The sequence below is a fragment of the Urocampus carinirostris genome, chromosome 3, assembly GCF_059441175.1.
Source record: "Urocampus carinirostris isolate Australia breed hairy pipefish chromosome 3, RoL_Ucar_1.0, whole genome shotgun sequence".
Taxonomy (NCBI): domain Eukaryota; kingdom Metazoa; phylum Chordata; class Actinopteri; order Syngnathiformes; family Syngnathidae; genus Urocampus; species Urocampus carinirostris.
In genome coordinates, this window is record NC_142351.1 from 40,979,780 (window position 1) to 40,998,082 (window position 18,303).

The 18,303-nt window shown below is 37.7% G+C and overlaps 1 protein-coding gene across 8 annotated transcripts in view; it reads right to left on the reverse strand.

Moving 5' to 3' along the window:
- Window positions 1-18,303, reverse strand: part of LOC148369719 (IQ motif and SEC7 domain-containing protein 1-like) — a 106,523-nt gene that overhangs the window by 38,842 nt on the left and 49,378 nt on the right. Inside the window, exon 1 of one of the 8 annotated variants that reach the window (XM_088331874.1) lies at window positions 7,416-7,627. The exons of the other annotated variants lie outside the window; for them this stretch is intronic. Within the exon in view, the coding sequence (XP_088188000.1) occupies window positions 7,416-7,492 (77 nt within the window). The 5' untranslated portion in view covers window positions 7,493-7,627. Of the gene's footprint in view, window positions 1-7,415; window positions 7,628-18,303 lie in introns of those variants that run through there. 8 annotated transcript variants of the gene reach the window in all.

Sequence of the window (18,303 nt, forward strand, 5' to 3'; positions counted from 1 at the left end):
TTTAGATTGCATGACACAAAACATCTAGGTGTCAACTATTGCACAGTTCCCCTTTATGTCTATTATACATGTTTATCCTGAAGTACCATGTCAAATATGGTTATTGTTAAAATCTACAACTAAAAAATATAAAATTTTGATTAAAAACGTGACATATCTCTATTAAATATAAAAATTCCAATTAGCAACCAAAACATGTTATGCATGGACCGCAAAAACAGGCATGGCTGGTTAATTAGTGACTCCAATATTGTCCCTAGGTATGGGTGTGAGTATGAATGGTTGTATGTCTCTGTGTAGCCTGCAATTGGCAGGCAACCAGTTCAGGGTGTCTGCTGCCCGGGGTAAGCTGGAATGGGCTTTAGCGCCCCCGCAACCCTAGTGAGGATAAGCAGTGAAGATAATGAATGGATGGATGTCTTTTATTGTTGCTGTAAAAATGTGTATATTAATATTCAATTTCAACTACTTCGCCATATCTCTTGGTTGCGCTTGGTTTCCTTTCTCTCCCGTGCTTCCTGTATTAGAGCCAAGTGGACCACAAGCTCCGCCATTTTTAAACACAGAAGTCACATTAAACAGGTAAGAACACAATCCTTTAATCGGAACTTTTTTTAGTAACAAAGTAACTGTTATTATGAGGTGATTTATGATTTTTGTCAGTATGTACACGGAATGACAGAAACATGATTTGTATTTTGTTGCTTAGATCCAGTAATGACTGCGTTGATTTGGCATCAAGAGAGAGAGAAAGAGAGAGGAGCAATTTACCCATGCACTAACTTGTTTGACATTTCCACAGAAATCAAAATGAAATTGTATTAATTTAATTTTATTTACTTGAACTTTTCAAAAGGCTGATATTTTACTTTTTATAAATGCATGCTGTGATTCATTGCACTGTTTTCTTGATATCCTGATCTATTTTGTGTTTTTTTAATTCTCAAAATAAAAATAACATCGAAAACGTGATGTCTTGCATTCCTTTTAATTTATAAAACAATAGAACACACAGTAGCTCAGGAGGTAGAGCGCTCGTCTTAGAGATCGCAGTTCGAATCCCGGCTCCTCCGTGTTACATGTCGGAGTGTCCTTGGGTAAGACACTAAACCCCAAATGCCCTCAATAAGCAGGTTGGCGCCTTGCGTGGCTGCACGACCGCTATTGGTGTGTGAGTGTGTGTGTGAATGGGTAAGTGTGAAGTACATTGTAAAACGCTTTGGGAAGTCTTCATTGACTTGAAAAGTGCTATATAAATCCAGATCATTTCATTTTTCATTTCAATATAGTGTTGAAGTTAAACTTGAAGCGGTTTCCTTCAACAACAAAGCTGCATCCAACTTAGTCATTATGATAGAAGGCCAATATAGCTAAATTAGATACATATGTTGCATTCATTATAAGACTAAAGCTTATAAATAGCTTTGACTTTTTTTCTGTGGCTCCAGACAAATTTGTTTTTTTTTTTTTTTGGGGGGTTTGCTCTTTCAAACATTTTGGGTTGCAGACCTCCGCGCATTCTTCTCTGTTCCTTAAGCAAGCGCATTAGAGCTAAAACATCAAATCAATGGCAGGGTGAACAAAAAGGTGAGAAAAATGAAGCACGAAAGCAAGGACGTGATTGAAGGATGCTTAACAGCGGAGGTAAGCGACTTTTGAGGTTGCCGAAGCCGAGAAATTGAAGCGGCGGCTTGTCGACGCAAGACAGCAAAACACTCGAGTCGAGCTGTCCTTCAAACTGAGCTGAAGATAATCTGTCGTCACGTGGAACGTCAGTCATATTTTAGCTCGGGACAGTTTCGGCCTACTTAAAAATGGTAAATAATGAAGATTGACTTATATGGGTTTTTCAGGGCCGATACCGATTATTAGTATTAAGAGAAGGCTGATAACCGAAATTCATTTGCTGTGAAAGCTTAAAAATTGGCCCGAGAAAGTTTTAATAATACTAAAATAAAAAAGAAGATCTGTTACAAATTTTAAAAAGTTTATTAGCTCACTGAAATGCTTTACAGTCAATAAATTAAAATTCTCACACATCTAACATGACTAATCCTTCTCTTAAACCAAAAACTGACAGCGGAGAAAAAAAATTTGGTTTAGCAGCAACTCTTTTAAATTAACATATAAACTGAAATATCTCCCAGATTTTTTTACAATGAATGGGTAAAAAAATGTCAATACAACCAGCATGACTTAAATCGAATTGAAACAAAAAGTGCATAGAAATTTCAATGCAACTGGCAAAATGAAAAGTGTTGGCACCCCTGTTTTAGAGCCAGATTGACCAACTGACATTATGGTAATAGCTAATCACTCAGCCTATCACTTTAGCATTGACGAACCAATGTTATGATAAGAGCTAATTCATCAGTCTGCGCCTGAACATGCCTTTCTAAGAGTTAACTACACTTTTTACACCACATCTCAAACATGAACAGGCTTTTCTACCACAGAATTTCTAAAATCTCAATGTTATCAGCAAAAACATTCCGAGACAAGTTAGCAGATCCGCCGCTCTAATTGTTCCTGCTTCAGTGGCTCCTCACTCGGACGCATATCCAACCAGAAGGCTTGGGGTGCGTGGCGCCAGACGATAGAGAGGAGCAGGAGAAAGGGAGGTCGAAGCTTGGCTGCATCTGAGCCCTAATGATCCAGTTTTAAAATATACTTAATCGGCCCGTCAAATAAGTAAAAATGCCGACCCTGTATCCCAAATATCAGTGCAGATAATCGGTCGACCTCTGATTTTTATATTCATTTTGTCTTTATTTCGTATTAATTTTTCGTTGTGTTTGTGTGTTTGATGTTTCAGTTTGTTGGGTGAGAAAAGGAGGGATTTCCTTTCTTTATTGAACACTGATATTTTTATACAGTACTTTGAGTGTCAATAAATTCCCTGAACAATGCTTTACAATTACATTGTGATGTGATTTAACTTAAGTCCAATCCCAAAAGAGTGGTAGATGGAATCAGGTTTGGAACGCACATGGTGGTCGCTAAGCAACAGACTGGCTCCTGACTCAAAGGCTTGAACGGCACTTCCCAAACAGGCGGCGTGACTCAGCGCATCTTCGGCAACGCCCACGCTTGCCGTCCTACACATTTTTCTGAGTCCCTCCGGGGCCACGTGCCACCCGTTTCCCATCATCAAAACACATTCACACCGGAGGTGAAAAGAACATGGACCTGCTCCGGGTCCCGGTTCACAAACCGTTTTGAAGTCTGTTAATGTTCCCTGAACGACTTTGCCTTATCCCACGATAAATCTAAGTCGAGTTGGAACACTATCAAATACTGCAAAGGAATATTCAAACACTCAATTTCGCTCCATTGAAAGACTCCACAATCAACTTTTCGAGTCATGGCACTTTTATAGTGCTTCTAAATACTATAAGAGAGGATAGTTAAATGTGTGTCTTTAGTTTTCATTAATTATTAGCATGAAGAAACTGTATCTCCTTCGCTTGCTCAAATCAACATCCAGGTTCCGCAAGACTTTGACGCGTTAAACGAGCTGGAGCGGATATTTTGTTAGTTTATCCAACAGAGAGGGACGCTTGCTCTAAGAATGGAACTCGCTATTGACAAAATCCAGAACAAGTCTCAAGGCATTCCTTAATAGCACACTAGATATCACTTCGAACAAAGGATTAACTGAGACGTCAAATGAACCCAACAATAAGTAAATACTTCACTCAAACACATGGATAAACTTGAAGTGGATAAATGACTACTAAATTGATAAAATTATTAAAATAATCAAATGGGAAGTCCTGAAAAAGTCATAAAATAATGACTATTAATGACATGACATTTCAATACTGGATAGTTTAGTCGTGGCACTCTAGGATAAACATGTAATAAAGAGTTAAAGGAGAAAAATCAGATACAAAAGAATGTCAGGATAAAAAAGCAAAAATACATACAAGCTAATGCCTGGAGACGGACCTAAGGTGTATGTGCATCAGAACAATAGTGCAATGAAAAATTAGTGCATTAAAATTGAGTAGCAGCAAATTTCCAAAATAATCCAAAAAATCAAATATGATCATAATTTTCCTATACATAGGCACAGAAAAAAACGGACAACGTTGTCCTCAAACTACCAAATTTATTTTTTTCAAAACTGAAGTTGCAATCCGTAAGTTGTTGTTTGCGGAAAAATGTAGAAACCAAGAATGTCCCAACTGATCGCAATATTGCTTGGATCAGATAAGCTTGGAGAGAGCAGGGCTTCATATATTATTTTTGAATAAATATACATAATTTTTTCGAACACAGTTGTCTGTCAAACTAAGTTTTACAAATAATAGTGTAGACTGTAGAGTATTCAACATTTGGTCAGAATTTTGCATTTTGCAATGTCAGAGAATGATCAAACATGTCAAAACATGTGAGGTGAATATTGTGTTTTAAATCAATCACATAGATATGTTATATGAATGATACTGGTGAAATGTGCGGTTGGGGAATGAGGCACTAGCTCAAATATGCGCATCAAAGGTTGCCGTGACAACTCCACCACTAGGTGTCCGCCCCTCTCAGCAGACCGGAACCAAGAGCTGGTCCACGTCTCACATCGCAAGGGCAGTTTGAATTTGGCCAGCCAAAAGGCGAGAGGGCATATCCAAACAAGAAGAACTGGACCAAAATCCTGTCCGGTCCTGACCAAGTCTCAGCTAAACAAACAGTCAGAGAACCTTGCCAAGTCAGCAGCCAAGCTCGATCAAGCTAGCAGCCAAACCGGTGGGACAAAGCCAGCGACCTCAGAGAAGCTTCTGGGCACCAACAGTCAACCTCTGCCTGGACACCCTTCATCCTGTGGTCCTCGCACCAAGCCGACCGGGACTCCTCATCGTTCTACAGCTGAGGACATAAAGACTGGGCCGTCATCTTGATCGCTGGAGAACTTTGCAGAACAGCTCGTTGTTTCTAGGTTTTTGTATTGGTGTGACGTAAAAGAGGGAACTCTATCAAAATACAATAACATAATAATAAGCCAATGTTGTTGCCTATCCATATGGTGCCAGTTTAAGTTTTCAACTTCTAGATGTCTCTGTTTTATTTTCTTATTATTGATTTGTGTTCTATTCAAGCTTCTTCAGTAGATGATTGGTAAAATAAAAGTCCATCAATCCAAGTGTGTGTGTGTCTTGATTGAAGTATATTGATCTATCAAAAACGATAAAAAGAATTCACCTAAAGTGTGTAAGGTTTTTCATCCGTTTTCCTGACATAAAGATCTAAAAACGTATGTGGTTCTCCAATAAGGCGAGACGAGTTTTAAAAAGAATAAACTCGGCTCTTTATTTCAATTGGTCAATAAATTGTTTGTTAATTTGTAATTTATTTACCACCCATATTTTGCTTCAATAGAAACCACCTCCATGCTATTTCCACCAGATGTGACGGCCTATATCAACCTCGGTTTGCTCGCTACTACAACTTCCACCTCTGGATCCACTCCTCTCAGTGGAAAATCGTCACCTCCAGGGTAGGGAATTAGCTACAATTCTGACACAGATCATTAACATCTCAGAAGATGTAATAAATTAGCAATTAGTTATTACTGATCCGTGAGAGAGAGAATAGGAAATTATGAAAAAGACTCACTGCCCAAAAAATGACACTAGAACAGACAAGAATTAAAGGCACATTGTATAAATGGACCACTGTATTATTTTATTATTTTTAATATTAGACACCGGCAAAGAGATTGTGTAAGATGGCAGCTTGTTAATTTGACAGTTGTCCACTGTTAACGTTGTCGGCCAATCCTCTTGCTGTTTTCTATTTTTCACTTCCTTTTAGGACAGTTTTGCTTTTACAAAGATTTAATAAAAAGTAAGGGCTCAGTGATGGGCCTTTACAACAGGTTGGAATCTTATCTGAAACTTTCTCTCAATCTCTTCCTTGCAAGATCAAAATCCATAGATGTCTTCTCTTCTTATTTTGGTGTCTACTAAACTTATCACCACTAAATGTTGCTGAATTGTGTAGTGAAATTGAAAAGGAGTGCTACAGAGCACATTGAAGAATACAAACTATGGGAACTGAAAATGAACAAATTGCACAATTTTTCTTATTTGTTTTTGCCCTGCATTCAAGGAGGATTGTTTTTTGGAATTTTTTGTGGATGCAATTCAACACTTGAACCAACTCAACATGCGATACAAACTCAAGTGGGAGCTGTGACATTTTTTAACAAAAGCCTTAATTGTCTTATTGATTTAAAATGAATTAAAAGAAATGCAAAATACAAGTTTTAGCACAGAATGGGCAATAGGATGACACCACATCAGATCAAACTACTATGCTGGGCCTACTAAAGCTAAAAGTATATCCTTTACTGTCCACTGGCAGCCAGATAGAGCACTTGGTTTCCATTTATTTAAGAAAAATCATAACTTTGACAAGGGCAGCACGGCAGCGCAGTGGTTAGCGCTTGTGCGGCACAGTTCTAAGGTCTTGGGAACCTCCTGTGTGGGTTCAAATCCAGCTACTGGACTTCCTGTGCGGAGTTTGTATGTTCTCCCCGTGCTTGCGTGGGCTTCCTCCGGCACTCCGGTTTCCTCCCACATTCCAAAGACATGCATTTCAGGTGGGTTGGTCGGTCCAAATTGTCCCTAGGTATGAATGAGCGAGCGAGTTACTGTCCCTGTGTGCCCTGCGATTGGCTGGCAACCAGTTCAGGGTGTCCCCTGCCCACTGCCTGATGATTGCTGGGATGGGCTCCAGCACCCCCGCGACCCTACTGAGGATAAGCGGTGCAGCTAATGAGATGAGATGAGATAACTTTGATAAAGATAACCTAGACACCTGCTATTTTTAAAGAAATGGATGGCGGGCCTGATTATATTATCCACTGGGCCGGATCTGGCCCGTGGGCCTTATGTTTGACATTCAGCTATACACGCTTTTTCCTATTTCTTTTATTATGTGGCTATTTTGAAGTAGTTTTAGGGGTTCAAATTCTAAGCAAGTGTAACTAGATTATTACTTTCGGATTAACGTGCTATTTTGATGTCAGTATTCTGGGGGGTAACTGAATTACTTTTTAAATGAAGTAACTAGTAACAGTAAGTGATTACTGGTATATCAGTAACGTGCACAACACTGGTTATGTCATACTTGACATAACGGGGGAAACATCTGCGTCCTACCTAAGCAGTGATGAGTTCACAGGCCAGCAAGAAAGCATGGAGGCGTTTCAAAATAGAGGGAGAGAGAAAGGAAAGGAGACAGGTGAATGGCACCAAATTCGGGTCGTAAGCGGTCAAATGTGACGCACGAGCGTCCCAGTGCACCAGGGCCGAGCCTGAAAACGCAACGTCAGCTGTAGATTGCGCACACGCATTGTCGTGACCCTCCTCGGGACCCCCTACGCGCGCTCACGGCAATTTCGGTCTTACCAGTAGAGAAGCTTGTTGTTTGGAATGGCGGGCGTTTTGTCGGACGCGCAGTTGATGCACCACATTGTTGCGTGCATGTGCGTCGCTCGTCCGCGCTAAAGCAAAAGCTTGCACGAGTGCGCCAACACGCGAGAGGAAGGAGGCAGGGAGGAAAGAGGAGGGGAGGGAAAAAAGGGAGGCGGGAGATGCTGCCTTCCTCTCCGCGGCCACCTCCTTGTTCTTTGCCTCCTCCTATTTAGCTTCTTGAATGACAGGATTATTTTTCTCTACTGCGTATGTCTACCTCCAAGTTCATTCACGTATGCATACCTGTCAACCTCCAGGGCTCCATGCCCTTACAAAATGTCGTATTTTCCCTTACAAAATACAAAATCATCTTACACCATATTTTTTTCAAACGTGTTTATTTATGTAGTTTAACATGTTATATTGTACACGTGTTTCGTTATATCATATATATTGTTAATTAACATTTTGTTGTGAGATACTGAGTAGCTCGACATGAATGAGGTTTATTTTTGAAAAAGTTCAAAAATGAAGTAGCTTGGACGTTCACTGTAGAAGGAAAAAATACATGCAAGTATAATTAAGTAGAATAATACATTTTCTTGCTCAAATTATGAATTCATTTTTTGCATTAAATTATTGTTGGTAATATACTGATTAAAGGGATAACCACAAACCTGTCGTTTTGCATTTTCTCCTTTTATACAGTACTTCTTTTTTTTCTTAACTTTCTAGGGCTATACAAATAAAAATGACTTGACTTGACAACAATAATGATGCGATGAATATAATGCATCGAAGCAAGTGAGCCGTTTGAGAGCCGGCTCTCTTTAATGAGTTGAGCCAAAAAAGCCGGTTCTCTAAAAAGAGGCGGACTTCCTTTCACTAGATAACTACCATATGAAATCCGAGGCGGTAGACGCATGCGCACAGTACCATCAAACTGCTCGCTTCGTCTGCAACGAAAAAAAAACCCGATACCGAGATAGAGGCTACCGCGGCAAACTCGTTTGACTTGATTGATTTGCCGTTTCGTCATAGTCGGTGTATACCGGATGGTACCCATAATTGACAAATTTGCGTTTTTCCGTACAGATTTTCTTGTACGTCGTACACGTCTTAAAATGCATAATAAACGTACTTTGTATGGCAAAAACGTACAGGTTGACAGGTATGCATATGTCAAAGGCAAGGCCAAATCTTGACCCTGATAAGGTTTTCTACAGCAACCGAGATGATCTTGATCAGCCATGGACAACTATTTAGAGTTAAAAATGTGGCTACCTAGCTCAATATCAGGACCCGGCCCAAGCCTTTGTGGGGTCCTAAAAAAAATTAGACTTGGGGCCCACTACTACTTGTTCATTTACATATCTACTGGTACTTATCCCAAGGTCTACTCCAAGGGTGGGCACCTATTGGGAGTGAAGGGCCAAAAGTGACAAGTTATACTTCTTTTTTAAATAGATTAGTTTCATCGAATTGGTTTGGAAAGCACCACAATTAGAGCAAAATAATTTATCAATTTTAAGCACTTCATTTGTTATTTAGTTTTGAAGTATTACTGTAGGGTTTTTTTCAGTTTTTTCTTTTTTAGTATTTCTGAAGTAATTTTATGTAGAATTTCTATAGTAGTATGTAGTATTTTTGTTGTATTTTGAAAGTAATTTATTTTCCTGTATATCTTTAGTATTTTCTTAGTATTTTTGTATTATTACAATAGTTTTATGATTATAGTATTTTTGTAGTATTACTGTATTACTTTTCTCTATTGTATTTTGTCATGTTTCCATAAAAACGTTTGTTGTATATTTGTAGTATTTCTATAGTATTTTTGTAGTCCAGTGTTACTGTAGTTTTATTTTTGTAGTATTTTTGTGATATTTCCACAGGAGCATTTTTGTAGTATCGCTTTAGGTCAGGGGTCGGGAACCTTTTTGACTCAAAGAGCCATAAAAGCAAAAAATATTAATTTTATTTTGGGAAAGAGCCACACCATATATTATGAGACAAATTTACAAAATTGCTAAACCCGCACTCCAGACAAAAGCTTAGTCTTCAGCACATTTATTTTTGATGATTTGATAAAAATTATGAAAAGAGAATAATGCCAGAGCCCCTGTCCCAAATTCAACAAACAGACCACTTTAAACTTGTCTCTTTCTTGCAATTACTCAAGATCGGTTAAACTCCTTTTGACCTTTTTTTTCATACATATTGGTTTCAAAACCAGATGCAAGAATTTATTTTGTAAAAACGTCACAACATTCTGAGAATAGGGAGCCTTATGTGCTTACCTTTGGCGAGAGATGGGAGGGAATGCTTGTACTTTTTGCATAGCTCCACCAATCCCTCCCACTCACCCAATCAAATGACTAAGTTCTCTTCCGGTGTTTTGGCGTATTTACAGTTCTGTGGATTCATCATAAAGTATCTGAACACTGAACACAGATTATATAGTGAACTTTTAAATAAAGGATTCTTTAGCGTTGTACAGCCAAAACGAGTTTTTTTCCCCCTTTTTTTGTGTGACACCTTGACTGTAAATTGTAGTGAAAAACGTGCCCTATATATACTGCGAAGTGTTACCTTTGAATTTAGATTTGGTTTGGCTTCACGTTTACCTGAATAGGATAGACATCTCCGGTTTTGAACAAGATGGAGAAATTTTGCATGCAATCAAATTGGTCTCTGAGCCACAGATACTCATAGAAAGAGCCATATATGGCTCGCGAGCCATAGGTTCCCGACCCCTGCTTTAGGTGTAATTTGCAAGATTTTTGTTGCAAACCTCTTGTAGCAGTGCTATTTCTCTAGAAGTTTTTTTATATCATATTATTATGTAATAGTATTTTTTAGTATTTCAGTTGAAGTATAATTGATGTATTTCCAAAGCAGTATTTTAGTATCAATTTTGTAGAGTTTTTGTAGTACTTCTATCGGAGTATTTTGGAGTAAATAATTCTGTAGTAGTATTTTGTAATATAGTATTGCTGTAGTAATTTTTATAGTAATTATATAATTTTTTTTATTTTCAGAATGAAAGCAAAATAATACATGACGTCCATGTTTTGAAGCACTGTATTTGTATTTGATATTTAGTTCTGTTGTAATTGTGTAGTATTTTTGTTGTATTTTTGTAATAGTATTTTTAAGAGGACACACAAAGTGACAATGTTGGCACCAAAAAGGTAACCACTCTTGGGGCCCCACTAGTGGTTGCGGAGCCCTAAACTGCCTCTTAGCTCGCTTATACCTTGGGCCGGCTCTGCTCATTATCTTCCATTTATGATTAAATATACATTCTATATTTCTTTGTGTATCAGTTTTTAAAAAAGATTTGTCTCATCAAATTGAGTTTGAAATGCTCAAAAAAAGAAAATTACAGATTAGGGCCCGGTTTTAAGCATTACGTTTGCTAATTAGTTTGGTAGTATTATTTATAATGTGTCTGCAGCCAGATTTTTGTAGTGGTTCCTCAGTATTTTTTGGAGTATTTCCTAAGTAGCATATCTGTAGTATTTTGATATTATTACTGTAGTTGTATTTTTGTAGTATTTCTGTATAGATATTTCTGTAGTATTTCCTTAGTTGTACTTTTGTAGTATTTCGATCGTATTTTTGCAATATTACTGTAGCTGTATTTTTGTAAAGTAGTTTGTAGAATTTCTCTCATATCCCTTCAGAATGGAAGCAAAAAAATATTCTGGGTCCCAGTTTTTAAGCACTTAATTTGATATTTAGTTTATTTAGTAATTTTGTCGATGTTTGTAGTGTATCTGGAGTAGTATTTTGTAGTAGACACACAAAGGGACAATGGGGAGAAACTTTTCACCAAAGCAACATGGTGTATGAGTAGTACATTATTTACTATTATATGTATTGTCATTGTAGTGCAATTATTTTGGTTTGGCAGGCCTGATGAAAAAGCCTGAGAGGCTGCATGTGGCCCGCGGCCCATAATTTGCCCAACCCTGCTGTAGGTAGTTCTTATTACATAATCTACATCTGGGAAACCAGAGTGAGGCGGCAATACTGGATGGGTGTAAATTTACGACTCACCTACCCAGAATATTCAGTATTTTTCTCCTATATGTTTTTATTGAATCAAAACCTATGTTTCACCAACAGATGTCAAGTGGTGAGAATTTGGAAGATTATACCATTACCCCTGGCTTGCCATGGGGGTGTGTGCTCAGTCCAGCACTTTTCACCCTATTTACACTTGACTGTGCTGCTATCCATCAAAGGTCATCGCTACGGATCCCAGCCACCATGGCCACAGACTGTTCATGCTTCTTCCATCAGGAACGCGGCACAGAAACATCCGCACCACCAATAACAGACTAAGATATTTTTTACCCAGAGCTGTCAAGGCCATCAGTCTTCCCACTACCCCACTAACTCCCATCCCATCCCAACCCCCTATTCCAGTTATCTTTGGGCAGTGGGCAGGGGACACCCTGAAATTTTTGCCAGCCACTCGCAGGGCACACAGAGACAGACAACTCACTCGCTGATTCATACCTAGGGACAATTTGGACTGGCCAATTAACCTGACATGGATGTTTTTGGAATGTGGGAGGAAACCGGAGTGCCCGGAGGAAACCCACGTAAGCACAGGGAGAACATGCAAACTCCACACTGGATTTGATACCATGACTTCAGAACAGTGGTGCGGATGCCCTAACCTCTCAAACGCCGTGCCGCCCATATGTATATAGATTTGATTTTATTAAATCCTGTTGTGAACTTCCTTTGTAAGTTTGAACTCTTATGTAAACACTGTACACTGGGGTTGCAAAGAAAATTTCAGTGGCATTTTGTGTTAAAGACAATAAAGACATACTTGAATCTTATAGTAATTTATATTACAAATATATTCTGTAAACATTTATAAATGATAATAAGATAATTACTTTCTTTTTTTTTTAGATTAAATATATGTGTAATACCGTATGTCCAAACAAAGCACTGCTTGTCATTTTCCCTGCAAATTACCATGTGACTTGTTACTCTCACTAGGTCTCAGGTATGAACAGGGAGCAGGTGTGTTCAATTAGAAATACACGCTGTCTTCCTCTCCACTGAAACTCCCAACATGGCACACCATGGCAAGGAACTATCCGGGGACCTTAAAAAAATAAATTGTGGCACTACATAAGGCTGAAAGTAATCAGACCATATACTTCAGGAACTTTCACTTTAGGGTGTACTCACCTTTGTTATTATATGACTATACTTTTAGTTTATTTTAAAGGTATAATAATGTTACACTGCTATAATGTCTTTTTACAGACTACCACTCATTGTGTCAAAACGATGTTTAAATTGTTTTTTTTCCACTAGGACGTGCCTAACAATACACCCTTTAACAGGAAACCTTCCAAAAACGAATACAATTATTTTTTAACCCCTAAAAAGGGCATTATATCCTCCTAAGGAGTCGCACACACATACACAGTCACACAATCCCACACCTACACACACAGAGCCTGACAGCAGGAAGCCTGTATCACCACGGCAACCCATCACTTGACTCCAGCCTCCTCTTTTCCGTCCCTCCCCAGCTCGTTGCTCAGCAACAGTCGCCAAGCAACATCCGTTCTTCCCGCCCTCTCTTCATCTCTGTTCCTGACTCCGCCTCTCTCTTTCCTGCCGGCTGCAGGCTCCTCTTTTTCCATTTTCATCGTTTCTAAGTTGATTTCGGAGATGCTGAGCGATAGTGCGGCGAGAAAATTCTTGAGATAATCGATAAAGTGACAGGGGGGAAGCGGTAAGGAGAGGTGTGACAGATAAGAACGACACATGGCAGAAGAGGCGAGAGGAAGGGCGGAGGAAGTGAAAAGAAAATGAGGAGGGAGGAAAGGAAGGAGGTGAGAGAAAAGGGGGAAAAATAGAAGGACTACAACAACTTCAATTCAGAACATTGAGGGTTTCGACACCTTAAATTATCCTTCATAAAAAAATAGAAAGATTGATGAAGGATGGCTGCTCATGTGTAAGATTGGGTTTGTGTGTCTGTTTTGCTTCTTTAAAGGGGCAGTGTGTAATCTTTAGCACATTCTAGTGTTGAAACCTTCATTCATTTAAATAAAAAAAAAACTTCAACATTGATTTAAATGGTAAGCAAAAAAATATGAATTCTATAAACGTGCATTTAAAAAAATACTCGTAGGTTGATCAATTTTCATGTATTTTACATAATATAAGCCTGGTCTTTTTCGTCACAACTGTTCTCCAGAGTTTGTATTCAGTTCAGTCACGCGACACAATACAGTGACATCTAGTGGTCAAATAATACACACTATGTCTTTAAGTATTACTTCTTATTTGATGGCTCTGATTGATCTTGTGGAAGATATAACAAAAACAATTGACAAATAACTAGGATATGTCGGTATTTTCATAGATTTAAGGAAAGTTTTTGACACAATAAATCACAATTTACTATTTCAAAAGCTGCAGCATAATGTAACGAGAAGAAGTGCTTTCCACTGGCAAAATCATCTCTTAAATGCATCCCAATATGTACAGATTGGTGATAGCAATTGAAGTCTTATGAGGATTAACTCTGTGTTTCCTCAAGGTTCTGCGTTAGGACCTTTATTGTCTTTATCCTACATAAATGACATATGTACTGTGTCATCAAAAGCAAAATATTTTCTATTTGCCAACGACACTACAATTTCAGGCTCGGGTCCAAATCTACAGCAATTGCGGGCAGAAATGACCCGGAAACGCAACAAAGTAAAATCATGTTTTGATTAAAAAAAGGGTGCTCTAGCCGCCTGTTCATGGCTCTCATTCTGCCAGAGAAGGCAACGTGAGTGACGTCACGTGAAAAGGGTCAATACACAGCATGTAAGCACCGAATCCTTACAAATATTCAACAGTTGTTTCTCTAAAGTCCAGCATTGTTGAAAAGCCAGTGTGCTGGCCAAAAAACTATCAATTTTTCTAACAAGTTAGATAATGACCTTAAAGATGTCCCTTATTTAAATCAATTTAAAAAAATCTATACTAAAGGAATTTGGATAAATATACTGAAGAAGATTAATATATCAATATTTTATTTGAGTATCATATGTTTGTGAGTCATAAGTGATATTATTATGAGTTAAGGTTAGGATTAGGGTTTAAATGTTTAATAGATTTTATTTTGGTATTACATGCTATACTAGTCATTAGCGATACTCTTATGAGTTTGAAATGTCATTTTCTTGTTTTCTAATATTCTTTTGTGGGGAAAAGTTCTGTTTTTCTTCTTTTGGTTTTCTCTTCAAGGGAATACAATCCAACAGGGGTGGGCACTCTAAGTTTCAGCCTACTCCATTTGGTTATATGTTAGTGTATTGTTCACCCGTTTTTGTTTTCGGAAGACATTTTGTTGATACGTTTAGTCAATTAGTTGTTGGTGCTGCTCCCAAATAGACTAAATTCATTCATTCTTTATTTTGATAGCAGAGTAATTTAAATATAAGAAAAAGAGAAATATCTTTTGCGGTGTGCTGTACTCTCATTCCTCAAATATGTCTGAAAGTTTGTTTGTGCGTGTCTATATGTGTGCAAGTATGTCTAAATGTGTGTTTTTTTTCCTTTTTGTGTAGGTGTTGGCCGCTTGAAGACATTAAAATAATACAAGAGGGTCTTCTCAACCACTTCAAATGATGCACACAGGGGTCTTCAATGCAGTCCCGCGGGAACCAGGGTGCCCCCTAAGGACAGTTGAGTAGCCTGCGGTTCTGAAAATAACTCACCAGTGCTCAGTCATTAAGTAAAATTTTATTGGTTGACTGTGTCTATTTAACCCTATTTTTGAATAATTATCATGTTAATAACAACATAGTGATAGCATAATAAGTTCTTATTTTAGAAAATTAAATGATTAAATTCCGGTTCATGGCCTTCATGGACAAAAATGTATTTAAGTATTGATAATTATTTCAAAACAATTGATTAAGAGAGTATAATGAGAATTTATTTGTTTATTAAACACATTTATTTGTACATCTTTTTGTTGATTTACAGGAAATACAACAAACTAAATTCCAATGTATGTGCAAATAAATGTGAAGTTTTTAGACCTAGCTATTTGGCTACCTTTTTAGCTTCGGAGCTTGTTATCTTCCTACCATTTTAGCTATTTAGGAAGCTATCTAGTTAGCTTGTTACATTTTTGCATGCTATCTAGCTAACATTTTACCGTTTGTGCAAGTTATCAAGCTAAATCTTGGGCTCCTGTCTAGCTAGCTAGCTATCTAGCTTTGTCTTTAGATTTCTATCTGGCAGTTTATTTTTGCTCTTTTAGCTCGCTATCTAGCTCCCTTTTATTTTTTTTTACCTTTTTAGCTCACTAGCAAGCTACCTCTTAGCTTTTTTAAAGGCCATTTAGCTGGGATGTTATTTTAGAAATGTATATTGTTAGATTATTAAAATAGGTCCCTGAGTATGTTGTCACCATAACACGAGTTTTCCAGCAATATTAAGTTTATTATTTAATCGTCACAGCCTTACTTCAATAATATTACACATTCAGTTGTTGTAATTGCACCTATGATCATCCACATATTTGAATTAAATATTTACTTGCTGTATCCTTACATATCAGTATGGTCTTATCGTACAACCTTCAAAATACAGCTGCGACCAGTTTTAACAAAGTGCTCTTGAATAAGATGTAAGTTCCTTTTTGTTTGCATGTTTATGTTTTATGTTTCATTTTGCAAATCCACACCCCTCTCCTATGAAAAACTGTGGTAAACAATTTTCGATGCCCTTTTGACTGTGAGAGCTGTCTCCTGATCAGACCGGCCCAGAGTACTCTGTTTTATCTTTATTTTGAAAGTTTGTAATACATTTCCTCAACTGCATTTCTTCTTTCAAGCTTTATTTTTTCAAAGTCCGAATACTCGATCTGGGACAGGAAAAGGACCCGCGGCGGGACTCAGGAATGTGCTTTCGCCTTCAATATTAAACTGGGTGTCCTTTGCGCTAATTAGTAACTAAAAGTATATTTCAGCTTTACATTTTTTTGGGAGAGTCCTGCTGTAGATGACGTTAATATTAGTCGATTTTTACCTAAGCTCTAAAAAAAAAAAAATCACTTTTTGAGGACCAGGGGGATTTCATCGCTGTTGTATTTCTTTCACATGTTGAACTTAGCCTCGTTGGAATCATAACCTCTATTTAAAAACAATAACATAAAAATAGATACAAAACTCCACGTCTTTGAAGTGTTCCCGTTGGTGGATGCCGTCAAAGAGGAAGACAGGATCCAGAGGGAGTCTAACAAACACAAAGATTTGTTCAATGGGCAGAAGCGGTTGTCGAAAATCTATTTGGACTCTCTCTATGAATCATAGCCAAACAAAAATCAAAAGTGCTGAAAAGTGAGTCTGGGGAGTGGAGGAAATCCCTCAGTTAAGTTGTGCACAGTCAGCCCTTCAGACAACAAATCAATGTATTTGATATGGCATACTAACAGTAGTAGGAGCTATCGACTAGGGGTGGGTGATACTGGGAATTTGGATATCGATCTGATCTATGTACAGGGTAGTATTGATCGATACCAATCCAATACCAATAGTTTTTGCTGGGAAATGTCATAGCCATTGAATAATTGGACCTATCTCCTCTTTGAGTTAGTATAGATAAACAAAGCCCAAAAAATTAGGCACTAATAAAATCTTTGGCAATATAAATAAAAAACATGTAAATCTATCTATAACAAAGTCAAGAGAATCAGAGGAAAAAAATCAGCAATGGAACAAAAATACAAACATAACAAAATCAGTATGACAACTGGACCTTCCATTGCACAATATTTTTAAAATGATGTTAAAGTAAAATAGTGTAAACCGAAAGGTCTCCAACGTTGTTACCGCCAGGTGCCTGCTAAGGACGGCTTAGGGGCCCACAGACCTGTTCTGAAAATGGCTCACCAGTGCTGGGTCATTGTGATTTTCTTGTAAAATTATTTGACTTAAAATTGTTGACTGAGTCTATTAAACCATACTTCAAGTAATGGGCCTGGTAATAACATAGTGCTCACATAATATGTCTTTATTTTAGGAATTCATATTAAACTGGTTGCCCTTTCCACTAATAAGTACCAAAAAGTAGCTCTCAGCTTGAAAAGGGTTGGAGTGTAAAAAATTCAATGTGAAAAAGCTTTAACAGTATAAAAACGAAGTAAATTTACTAAAACAACTGATTCAGAACAAAAGAGAGTGTAACAAAAAGGAACAATGTGACAAAATACAAATACCGTTATACAGTGTCAACAAGGCCACTAAAATACCTTACATTGCACAATATTTTAATGATAAATTATAAGTGGACACAAATGGATAGAATTTAAAAGTTATAATTCATGGGTCACCAAAGTTTTTTTAAGCTGAGAGCTACTTTTTATTACTGATTGGCATGAAGAGCTACTATTTTGATATACAGTGGAACCTCGGTTCTCGACCATAATCCGTTCCAGAACCCTGTACGAAAACCGATTTGTTCGATCACTGAAATCATTTTTCCCATTAAAAATAATGTAAATCGTTTTAATCCGTTCCAACACCCTGAATGTTTACCTTGAATGTTTAACGTAAACATAAAGCTAATCCAGGCTAATCGTACGTTCGTGTTATCGTAATCTTCCGTACGAAAGATTATGCTAACATGAACGTGTAAAAATAAAAAAATCAGGTCGTTTACAAGTCATTTAGCACCCGGGTCTTCACAACAAGTGGTGAGCGGTTCATTGGAAAGGGGGCTCCGTTCCAACACCCTCAATGTTGGGCTCCGTTCCAACACCCTGAATGTTCAACGTAAACTTAAAGCTAACCCAGGCTAATCGTACGTTCGCGTCATCGTAATCTTATGA